The sequence below is a fragment of the Myotis yumanensis genome, unplaced genomic scaffold, assembly GCF_028538775.1.
Source record: "Myotis yumanensis isolate MYYU_CA2020_CCGP unplaced genomic scaffold, mMyoYum1.0.hap1 SCAF_7, whole genome shotgun sequence".
Lineage (NCBI taxonomy): Eukaryota > Metazoa > Chordata > Mammalia > Chiroptera > Vespertilionidae > Myotis > Myotis yumanensis.
The window spans coordinates 61,274,703-61,287,310 of NW_027223758.1; the positions used below are offsets into that span (position 1 = coordinate 61,274,703).

The following is a 12,608-nucleotide window of genomic DNA, read 5'->3' on the forward strand; positions in this document are numbered from 1 at the left end:
CGAATTTATATACCCCCTTAAAAAAAAAAAAGAATAAAAGTTTATGCCATTAGAAACCTGGCAAGAAAATAACAAGACAGAGGGGGGAAATATTATGAAAACAACCCTTTTGCCAAGCAGTTTGTAAATTATACTGTTAAATTCAGAGATTTGGGTGGAGGGCAGGGAACAAGCTATCATTTGCAATGACATTCTGTCACTAAATCGTCCTCTGTCCGAGGCTGACTGACAGCTCACAAACACATGTTTCCAAAGAAACAAAGTGGAGAGAAGAGCATCCTATGGAAGGAGAAGATGAAGTTACTCATTTCAGGGAGGGCTGGAGGGCAGGCAGAGAAAGATAGGAATGACACGTATCTAGAGTGAACCTGGAATTAATGACACACACCTCAGGGCCGTAATTTATTTCATCCCAACTAGTGTCTGTGTTCATGCTTCCCCAGAGTAATGCTAAACCCAGACATGGGACTCAACCCCGTCATTCAGGCACATCGCAGTGATCTAGTGGCTGTGCCCTGTTGCAAGCAGAGGGTGGGTGGCTCACAGGCAGCCTCCTTGCCTTTCTCGAGTTGGCCTCCATTTTGTATGATTGCTACCCTAATCACACTGCAACTGTGTCCTGCAGAGATAGGACATTTCATTTTCTTGACCTGCAATGTGAAATGAGTTAAAAGTAAGTGCTAAAGAATGATAATACTGAGGTTACGCTGGCTGCATAGCAATGTGCTTGCCTGCTTCCTTTAGGGAATGAATAGCTGCAGGGCGATCTCTTTTCCTGACCTGAAGGTGTGTAGAGTCATTCACCAGTTCTCACAGGACACAGGCAAAAGACTACAGGAACACGCACTAGTTGCCTGGTTAACAGAAGCAAATGCATGACCATTATCAGGACAAACTCTTACTGAATGTTTACAACGTATGGGTTGTAGCCATGTATTTTTATATTCAGATTTTCTGAGCTAAATTAAGGTTTTCTTAAAAAAAATAGAAAGAAAGAAAAAGTTCCTTTTCCAAGTGTTGTATTTACTGGCATAATTTGATTACAAAAATACTTTGTGAATCATCTATGTAGAAAAATATATTTGGAGAACTTTCAATCTATAGCTAGGTTTGTAAGATGCATGGAATGAGTCCCAGTATGGCAACATTTGGAAGAATAAAACTAATTTTATTTAATTATTTTGAAGTTAAGATTTTGTAATTCAGTAGAAAAATCAAAATTAGAAACATTGAACCTTTTCTCAGTTTTGTGTATGTGAAATATGTTATTTTTACCTGGGTTGCTTTTTAATTTTTCACTTATCCTTTTATAACATACACACTTTCTAATTCTCACCTGAAGGTATGTTTTTAGTTTATTTTAGAGCGAGAAGAAGGGAAAGAGAGAGGAGAAACATTATTGTGAGAAAGAAGCATTATCTCTTGACCCGCCCCCCCACATTTGCCCTGACTAGGGATTGAACCTGCAACCTTTTGCTGTACAGGATGATGCTCCAATCAACTGAGCCACCCAGCCAGGGCTATAACATACACATTTTATCTTTAATTGTTCCCAGCAACGTATTTAGTATAATAATGTCCTCTAAATCTACCACTTGGTTGTATGTTCCAGTGGCATATTGGAGTAGTATACAGTGGGGCCTTGACTTACGAGTTTAATTCGTTCCGTGACCGAGCTCGTAACTCAAATTACTCGTATGTCAAATCGTTAAAGTGAACAAGTGAGACACGTGATGCTGGGCTGATGTTGTGGCGTTCACTGTGATGTTCGCTGCGCCAACTAGCGGTGGGGTATCTGAAGCTGGCTTGTAACCCGAATTTTAGCTCGCAACTCAAAGCAAAAAATCGGCCGAGAGACGGCTCGTATCTCGAAAAACTCGTTAGTCGGGACACTTGTAAGTCAAGGCTCCACTGTATTTAAGATGTAATTACAATAAAAGGAGAAATCATTAATGGTTTCAAGGTTTATCTAAACAACTAGTTTGAGAGATACTCATTTAAACAAAATAACAGGACATCCTCTGGAAGTGGTCAGAAATAAAAATGACCTATTAAGAATTACCCAGAAGGTTTTGTATTTAATAAGGTGTCAATTGTACAGCACAGCTTCTTGTACGATTGTCACTGATTGGAATGTACACACGGAGTGAAACGCAGATGACCATGGCCTCTGTGCACTTTGTGTTTCTCCCTGACCTTGACTATCTTCTCCAGTCTGACGGCCACAGCTATGTTCAGGCTGCAGAGTCATCTATAAAATCTTAATGTGAATGCCTTTTGAAAGAAACATTGTTAGTATGTTCCCAATGGAAACAGATGAAAAAATTATAGCTTGACGCACCCTACTTCTCTGACATGACTCATCTTAGCATAAACCCATTCTAGAATGCACAAGACACAACGAAGGTTAAGTTTTTCAAGAGCCAGTTGAAGCATGAATGGAAAACCCAATGAAAGGATAGAAAGGGGTGGTACCAACATTCACTTTTAATTACATTTTTTACCAATGAAACAAGAAGAAAATTCTAAAGTGAGAAATTTGAACATATAATTTTCCTCCTTTCAGGATGATTTGTCAACCTAGTGAGGCTGACGTGATGGCTCAGATGCTGAGCACTATGCTCTGATTAAAAAGGTAGAAGCCCTTAAAAAAATGGATTCTGTTTAGTGAATTGAACATTACCTTCCTAATATTTTTCATCCTGAGCTCATTTAGCAGAGGAAATGGATATTTCATCTGACGTTGATGTGACATTCCATCACATTATACCATAAACAGGACAAACGGTGTTTTGGAAATGAGAAAGCAGGAAAGCTAAGACAGCCGCCACTGTAAGGCTTTGGTTATCTCATTTCAACAGATATCAAATGTGGGTGCCAGTAGTGTGATCATCAGCTGCTTCCTACGTTGTATAAATTGCTTAGAAGGAATCTTTTGCCTACCAGATGTGACCTAGATTTAGATTTCCAAAGACAGAGGGGAAAAATCTCTATTGTGTTAAAAACAACAACAGTTGCTGGTAAAATGCATGGTAAATGAGCTTATCTCACTTTTCCAGGTGTTTGGGTTCATATGTTATAGAATTACTGCTTCATTTATGAAAAATAATTGAGGAAACTATTCCAGCAAATCAAATTTGGATAAAGGCTTAGGATAGCAATTGTGTTATTAGCAAGTTTTAAAATGGCAGAAAGAGCAGGGAGCCAATAGAGATAATAAAAATATAAAAAACTATGTTTGAGAAGAGTCTCTTATAAAAGGGTCAGTTATGAGTGTGCTATCCAGCTCATGTTATAATTTAGTAAAATATGGAAGAACAATGTGAACAATTAAACTCCTCTCAGTGATTTTGAAAGCTGTTGAAAAAGTCAAAGCTTGTCTGTCTGTAGGCTCCGATAAGTCTGTGTTACATGCAGCCAAAAAAAAATTAATGTAACATCTCTATTCTCTCTTACTCACCCTCTTTTCTTTCTCATTTCCTTTCATCTTTAGGAGCTGCTACTCCAAAACCTGTCCCAGAACCTGAGGAACCAACAGACCATACAGTTAAAATTGCTGGAGTCATTGCTGGCATCTTGCTGTTTGTTATTATATTTCTTGGAGTTGTGTTGGTAATGAAGAAAAGGTGAGCTCCTCACTATTGTTAAAGATGTGGTGCTATGCCATTGTTGCCACATTGCTTCATGTGTGTGAAAATGATCAGTTATTGAATTGGGGGTTTTTTTGTTTTTGTTTGTTTGTTTTTTTAAATATATTTTATTGATTTTTTACAGAGAGGAAGGGAGAGGGATAGAGAGTTAGAAACATCGATGAGAGAAACATTGATCAGCTGCCTCCTGCACACTCCCCACTGGGGATGTGCCCGCAACCAAGGTACATATCCTTGACCGGAATCGAACTTGGGACCTTTCAGTCTGCAGGCTGACGCTCTATCCACTGAGCCAAACCGGTCAGGGCTTGAATTGGTTTTGATGACCAAGACATATCTGTGACTCTGATTGTTGATATTTTTCATCATGTAGCATTCAAGGTTATGGGACAACATTTAGAATAAATGGTTATTTTGTATGAATATGCAAAGCTAAGCATGCCAAGTTAACATAAAAATCATGTGTTTTCCCACAAGTCAGTATGTAAAGCTCTTCAGAATCTTTAAAGACATTTATTCACCAGGCAATGTTTAGTACTTATTATTGATGTGTTAACATATTTGATGTTCTTGGGGATACGAGAAAGAAGACTTCCTTCTCATTATAACGAAGATGAGGATGACAGTGTGGAGCCCATGTTATGTGCAGGCACCATGCTCAGGGGTTAATCGGCACAACACCCCAGGAGAAAGAAACTCTCAAAGAACAGCCTGGCAGAAACACAGGGCATGACGTGGTTAAGGATGAGAACTAGAGTACATGGCATGTTATGAGACTGCACTGTCTAGCCAAGGGGTGGTCTCAGGGAGGAGAAAACAGAGACAGCTATAATAAGCAATTCGTACCTCTGATGCTTGAAAAATATACAGTGTCTTCTGTTTTGTGAAAATAAGCAAAAACTCGTTTAATAATAATACAATGTTCAACTTATACAAAAATTATCAACATAAAAATAGAGATGGTAAAGAAACTACCGGATAAATTTTCCCAAACAGGGAATACTCAGATCTTGTTTCTTTATAGTTTTAAAATAATTAAAGAGTAGGAGTAAAGTCATGGATGGTTGGGGGTGAGGATGGAGAGGTTTGTAAAATGAGGTCTTGAAAGTCTTATCTGGTCATCTATGGAGGCTGGAGGTGGCCCTAAAATCAGCTGTTGGCCTTTAAGCAGGCAGTAGTTTGATATAATTTTTATCTTAGAAAGATCACGCTGATGTTAGGGCTGAGCACAGTGTGGGGGAATAGAACTAGAGTCAGAAAGACCAGTTGAATGAAGAGGGGGCAACTTTAGGAAAATCTGGAGAGAAGGTAAGTTTCTGTAGCCATCTGGAAGCAGAAGCTGAGGGAGATGGAATAGTGCAGAAAGAATCTAGTTTACTGGCTTGGACAGCTTAGTGGAGATATTAGTAGTGACCAAAAAGTAAAATATAGAAAACAGAACATATTTGGGGAGTGAAAATGGAGATTTCATCTTTACACTTTTTAAAGTTCACTCTCCCTGTAAAGTCAAGTGGACATACCCACTAGGCCATTGGATATGCTGGTGTGAACTAGGATATCCAGTTGCCATAGTCAAAGTTATCGACATGTCCTGGAGTGGAATCCATAGGTTTGGATGAGGTCACTCAAAGTTAAGTGTAGAGTGAGAAGAAGGAAGTCAAGGAAGAAGATAGAACCTTGGGTAACAGCAGTATTTAAGGGGTAAGTTAGAATATTTGTATATATACATATACATACAAATGCTTCTTTTTTTACTTCTTCCTTATTTGGTGTTCATTATGGTAGTCAGGCCTCAAGACAAAGTGTTGCTCTGTCCCAGCTGTTTTTATCTCTAATGGGTCCCCATTACTTGAACTCTTCCTTTCCACTTGTCACGCATCTCTATTCCTTTCTCTCTTTTTCCCCCCATTATTTTATTTCTCTTCTTATTTTTAATTCTTTTTTTCCTTTTTATTTCACTTCTCTGTACCTCTTTTCTTTACACTTCTTTTCTTCTTTTTTGGCTATTTATCTCTTTATTTCTTCCTCCATATCTCTTTCTTTTTTATTTTTTTTCTATTTTACTTCTGTCTTACCTCTCATATTTTTTCTCCTGGATGTACTTCATCTCTCTCCACCTTGATGTTTAAGCATATCGTGGTCTGTACTGTTGGGTGTGTTTTTTTAGTATGATTCTGTATAAATTCTAAGCAACACTAGGCCTTCCATGGCTGCATATTAAAATTAAGCATTTTGGATAGATTTATTATCAAATTGTGGAAATATGTGGAGTTTTGTGTCATCTGGCAAGCAATTGCCCTTGTGACCTTAGCTAAATGTGAACTCACCCTCCTAGACTCTATTTCTGCTGGGTCTCTCAGGTAGTCATGGAGTTGATGTCATAAATTATGCACTTGAAGATATTGCCTGTGGTAACATATGCCCTTTATACAGTTTAGACTAAAACCAATAACTCATATTAAATTTACATGATTATTTACTACATAATCATCTTAAAAGGGTTGTTTTCACAGCATGTGCTACTTTTGTATGTGCTTTTTTCCAAATATAGAATATGTTCTTTGTGAGGCAATATGCTGTGCCTATAAGTACAAAACTTGTATGATTTAGACCTGAACAGTCATGTGGTACAAACTTTCATATTTAACAGAAATACTTAAATTTCCAATTGTTCAGGGTTTTACCCAAAAATGTTTTAAAAGTTTTGTTTTTAAACATAATAGTTAAAACATGATAGTAATCATGGATAAGTTGCTAGAGTGTTATTGATGGTTTGGTTACATGGTTTGGTTATCAGAAACACTGAATATATTTTTTATTGAGGAACACTTGACATCTAACATTTTATAGTTTCAGTAAAGCATACATTACAAAATGATTACCACAATATATCTAGTGAATGTCTATTACCAATTACGTAGTTACAAAAATATTTTTCTTGTGATGAGGACTTTTAAGATGTACTCTTAACAATTTTCAGTTATGCAATGCAGTATCATTACCTTAAGTCACCATGCTGTACATTACATCCCCATGACTTATCTACTTTATAGCAGGAGGTTTATACATTTTGACCTCTTCCCTCATTTCAGCCGTCCCTCGCCACCCCACACCCCCACACCCCCAACCCCAAGAGGAATACTGAATCCAGACTTGGAATTCCTAAATCTGTATGTTAACTAACTTTGTGATTCTGAACTTCTCTGGGCCTTAGTTTCCTCATTTGTAAATTGAGAGATTTGCACTATATAATCTCTGAAGTCCCTCCCAATTTCAGAATATCAGGTTTTCTATTATGTAGCAGCCTACGGTGACAGTACTATACATTTGCTATTCTAGAAGTACAGTGAGTGGCTCATTACTGTATTTCATTATTTAAACATACCCAGTGTTTCTTTCAAAGGCTCTCTTTGCTCAGTCAATTCAAGTCTAGAAGTGTTAGTTGATGAGTGGTTTATCTTTTAGCCACAAGGGAACGAGAGAGAGGAAAGGAAAAGAATTACCTCAGGTGTGGGACTAAGTATAGTCTTGGTCATTTTGCTGGTTAGAGCCTAATGCTAATCCAGCTTTGACTTCCAGTCCTGTGAGAGCTTGTTAGCCTGTTTTTCTTCTACCCACAGTACTGAGTCAACCAGCACAAATATATGCCATTGGTTGTAAAGACAGACGGGGCCCAAGAGAAAGTATGGGTGAAAAAATTCATTAAAATTTCTTGAAATACAATTGGATGTCTTTCTGCTGAGGAAAAGTCAGTAGTTACTGTCTGTTTGTTAGCAGGCCAGGCCAGGTGGGCCTGAGATCTTGAGAAGAGGAACAGCAAATATTATTGGGAGGCATTTTCAATTATTAGCGTAACTAAGATTGTGTTGCCTTCTGAAAGACTAACCTTCTATAAAAAATAGTTGCTGGCCCATCCAGTGTGGCTCTGTGATTCAGCATGGACCTATGAACCAAGAGGTCGCCAGTTTGATTCCTGGTCAGGGCACATGCCCAGGTTGCAGGCTTGATACCCAGTAGCGGGTGTGTAGGAGGCAGCTAGTCAATGATGTTTCTCTCTTATCAATGTTTCTATCTCTCTATTCCTCTCCTCTCTCTCTCTAAAAATTAACAAAAACATATTTTAAAAAATAGTTGCTGAAGGGAGACCTCTAGTAAACATGGAAAATCTGCTCAACTCATACTGATGGAATTCTTATGCAATGATGACTAAAAAGAGAAGTGACCATGAGTTATATTTAGCTAGAATGTTTTATAAACCTTTCACAGATTAATGACTAATTGTTAATTTGTTTATAAATATTAATCCATTTGAGTCTTGCCTGGAATAATTTGAAATATTTTCCTTAAAAACTGATACAAAGCCTTTATATTTATTACCTGTTTATTTCCTAAGTAAAGCAATTTTTTATTATATTTACCTTTCCCCAAAACATGCTTTCTTTTTAGGGTGCAGTGTTTGATGCCACAAGTGTTAAGAAAGGGCATGAGATGAATAAAAGTTTCAAACATGACAATATACTCTCAAAATTAAATAAGTTGAGTAGGAGATATGTAGCTTTATCATGTTTCATCATGTATTATTAAAATATCTATATTTTCAACAATTTCCATAAGCAATGATTTATCTCAATAACATGTTTGACAGAATTTAGCATACAAACACCACCTATTTTATGCTAATCAATGATATTTACTATTGTTCTAAAATTTCTATAGATCTTTTAAAAATTTGAGAACATTTATATTAATTACAGTAAAATTCCAGTCTCAGCTGATGTGGTAAATAGAAATTACAGAAGTTGTGGCTCTATGGAGATAATCAAAGAGATATGCATTCATGGTCAAAATAGAAAATGTTAGCTATTCGACTACATGAACTTTTGTTCTAGGTAAATATAATTATTTTAATTCTGAAGCACTATACCTCTACCTTCTTTCCACAACACATTTTAACAGATGTATATTTGTCATTAAATGCAAATGCTACATATCTCGTTGAATATTTAGCACCCATTATATTATAAACAGTACTGGTACTTTCAAGGAAAAAAATCTCAATAAAAATAGGAAGTATTTCTGAAGACATCATGAAACAAAAAGGATAAAAGAGAAACTGATGAAAGCCCTATTTTCAAAGAGATGCCTGCAGCATGTGGCTGGAGGCAAGCTGACATTCAATGCAGTTCTCCCACTATACCTGTTTACACCAGAGATAAGAATTTCTGTTCCACTCTAACCAAGTGTGCATTGCATGTGAAAAATATTTTAAGTCTATAAGTTTTATTCAAAGTCCTATTTCGAAGTCACATTTTCAAAAACTGCACTAAGGAAAGTAGACATTTCTTTGTGATTGTTACTTAGAGTGTATATACTTCATATGCAGCCATATAAATAATAGCCAGATGCTGAGACTGTTCTACTCTAGCGCATGCGTTGGTATGCATGAAACAGGAAATACGTACACACAGATGAACATCCATATGGCATCCTAATCTGTCAACTAGCTCATGCCCTTCAGTTTTCTAGATGATGATTGAAACAACTTGTTGTACAGAGGTAAGTTCATCAAAATGACCTTTTTAAGGTCTCCTCTAACCTGGACTTCATATGATTACCCGAATAGCTCCTACATGAGCCACTATTTTGGATTCAATCAAAAGGTTTAATAATATTCCATTAGGAGTTCTTTAGGAACTCTTTATAAGGAAGGTTTTATTTTAAAAGGAGTATGGGGGAATATAGGCACCAAAGTTTTCATTTTACAGGAGGAAAATGTCAGAGAATGATAATGGAGCCACTTGGGCTTTAGAATCTTACAAACCTGGTTAGAATCCCAGCCTCTACTTGGTAGCAGTGCAAACTTAGATGAGAAATGTGATGATAATGTGTGCTTCATAAGGAAAGCATGAATATTAAATGATATAACTCGTGTACACAGGTGGTGCTTGATAAATGATAGCTTAAGGGTTATTATTGGAGGTTGGGAAGTTCAAGGTGACATAGGTAGTACACGCCGAGCCTGGGATAAATCCAGGTGTGTCTGATTGTTAAGCACCTTGCTACACTAGTCATGCAATAGAACTCTGAGATGCCTCTTGCTCTGTAACACTCAGATACTTTCAATTTACTTTGCTGAAAGCCTGCCAGTACTTGAAACTTTGCCAGCACGTTTTAATCTTCTTTTTGAGCTATCATTGGAGAATTAGCTAAATTAACAGCTTTTTCCACTTCCTTCTTCACAAAAGTGTTTTTTAAATACCTTCAGATATATGTACTTTGTGTATTCTTTGAATCGTAACTTTACTTCAGACAGCTCACAGTCGTGAGGAGACTATCTTGTCTGGTTTAGTGAGTGAGAGAACTTGGTCAAGTTTCCTCATGAGCTGTCAATCAACGGGGCCTTTGCTCTTCCCCTTCTGCCTCAGAGACAAATGCTAGAGCCTAGGTGAGAGGGGCCCCGGAGGCAAATGCTTGCGTGCACACCTTGGCTCTGTGGCTCACTAGTTGTGTGACCCTGGGCAAGATACAGTTTTGTGGCCCTCATTTTCCCCAGGTGTACCACGGGCATAGTAATAGTATATTTACCCCCATAAGAGTGTTAGGAGAAGATAATTAGTTATTACCATTGCGTTGCTGGTCCCGATAAATATTAACTATATTATTAATAATAATATTCATAAATTATATTATTAATAAACATAAAACATTAGCATATGAGCTGTAGCTGACTCTAGTTTCAATGTGCATTACATGCTGCCTTGAAGTCCTCGTTTCCATGCAAGAAGAAGAACTGCTCTTTGGCCACGCTCACCCAGCAGTGTTCCTGAGGCAGAGGCTCCTGCTCAGGCCAGGGGATAGCTGGAATATGCGAAAAAATTCTCTGCAGAGAAGTAAAGCAAAGCCCCCTACCATGCGTTGGGACTTCCCTCTACGCCCAAATTTTTCTGAGGGGGCATGGCCATGGCATTCAACTCAAATACTTTGGGCATCAAAACCCATCAAGCCCTGGCCAGGTGGATCAGTTGGTTGGAGTGTCATCCAGTACGCCAAAAGGCTGTGGGCTGAATTTCTGGTCTGGGCATATACCTAGGTTTTGGGTTCAATCCCAGTCAGGGTGTGTACAGGAGGCAACCAATGTTTCTCTCTTACATCAATGTTTCTCTCTCATACTCTCTCTCTCTTTCTGCCTCTCTCTCTCTAAATCAATAAACATATCCTCTAGTAAGGATAAAAAATAGAAAATGAAAAGAAAGTATCAGACTCAGACCCAGTAAGGGACCAAATGGTCTGTCTCCAGGGGTCAGAAAAAAAGGACAGCCTTGCTCTCTTCAGGATGCTTACTAGTGGCGTGCATGTATGTGAACTCCCTGCTCAGCCAACTATCCCAACCCCAGGTCAGGATAGGCCTCTGGAGACTCTGGAGGTGGATCCTTTGCCATGTGACCAGGCACCAGCCCTGAACCTGCTGGACCTTCACCAACTATCTCAGGGCACAATTGTCCTATTGATTTCCATTTTTATGCCCTTTAACATTCCAGCACAGCTCGTTTTTATCCAGTATCCTTTAGTGTAGCTGACTAAAATGTTCTTTCGGTGTATCTTACCTTTGAAGTTCAAGTCTAATAGTCTAAAGATGTTAAGAGGGGTTGCGTATTTATCACTGAAATCAGTGGTTCTCCACACTTGATGTCTGCAGACAGCATGTGTTGACATTCCCAGCTTAGTCCCATCAAGGCTGTTAATGTTCTCCAAAGGGTATATGTCTCTATTCGTGTTCACATGGCTTCACTTTCTCCAGGGCAGGGCAAAAGTAGGTTTACAGTTGTGAGTGCACAAAACTGAGTTATTCTTGTGTTATTATTTATCAATATTGTGTTTTCCATCTGAATGACTATAAACCTACTTTGGCACCACCTGTGATTCGTAGAGTGGGAAAAACCCAGGGCCTGAAAACTAAGGATATTTTACTTGGGATCATTGTCTAAACCTGTCATCTTACTTAGTGAATCCAGGAATTCAAACTGACTGGTATCATTTATTCAACTCTTACTACTTTTGTTTTGTACTAGTGAGTAAAAGAATATTGAAAAACACTTTGAGTATATGGGGAAAAATTATATTTAATGGGCGAATTTCTAACCTGACTTCTTTGGGCAAGCTTTGTGATCCTTCTTCTACTAACATAAATCTAAATTTATTTTTAATACGAAGAATTGTATCTGGAATCCTTAAACTAGGTTCATGTATAGAAATTCACATAAAATTAATTGTTAACTAGAATAGACCAGAGCTACTGTGTTAATGGAGGAAGGAATGCTTTGTTTGTTTGTTTGTTTGTTTGTTTTGGTGGATCTCAGCATTACAAGATGCAATACTGTAGTAAATAATAAAATGACTTGAACAGGAAAGGCATGTTTTTGCCGGTATCCTCCTAAAGTGAGCTTCAAAGGGAATAATGCTTCACTAGACCTACTGGATGCAGCTTTTGTTATTTTCACACATGCCATTTCCTTATTGGCACTGCAGTGGTGGAACTAAAATTAAGCTATTTTTATGGCAACTAGTAAAAATTAACTCATTTATTAAATTCAACATACTTCTATTTGTAAAAACAATATACTTCTATTTGTAAAAACAAAAAATTGGCAAAAATATAGTCCAGGTTATCCTATCTAAGAATGGCCCATTTTATCCCGCCTGCACATGCATAGGCATGAATACACCTTTCTAAAGTTAATTACGTTTCTGAGATGGCTTGAAGCAGCACCTTCCTGAATAGCAGAATTCTAATTTGGACCCAGAAATTGGGTACTTTCCTTACTCACCCCCTCATTTCAGAGCTCACAGCACATTCTCCTTACATTCAGGCTCTTGAATTATTTGGGTGCCACCTGTCTTTTCTATTAAATTATAGCATGTGAAGGGCTGTGATGTGATCCTTTTTAATCATCTTTGACT

General features: G+C 37.7%; 1 protein-coding gene across 5 annotated transcripts in view; it reads left to right on the forward strand.

Moving 5' to 3' along the window:
• Nucleotides 1-12,608, forward strand: part of PTPRM (protein tyrosine phosphatase receptor type M) — a 650,734-nt gene that overhangs the window by 460,084 nt on the left and 178,042 nt on the right. For all 5 annotated transcript variants that reach the window (XM_070420643.1, XM_070420639.1, XM_070420640.1 and 2 more), the window contains one exon: nt 3,494-3,626. In XM_070420643.1, the coding sequence (XP_070276744.1) occupies nt 3,494-3,626 (133 nt within the window). The remainder of the gene's footprint in view (nt 1-3,493; nt 3,627-12,608) is intronic.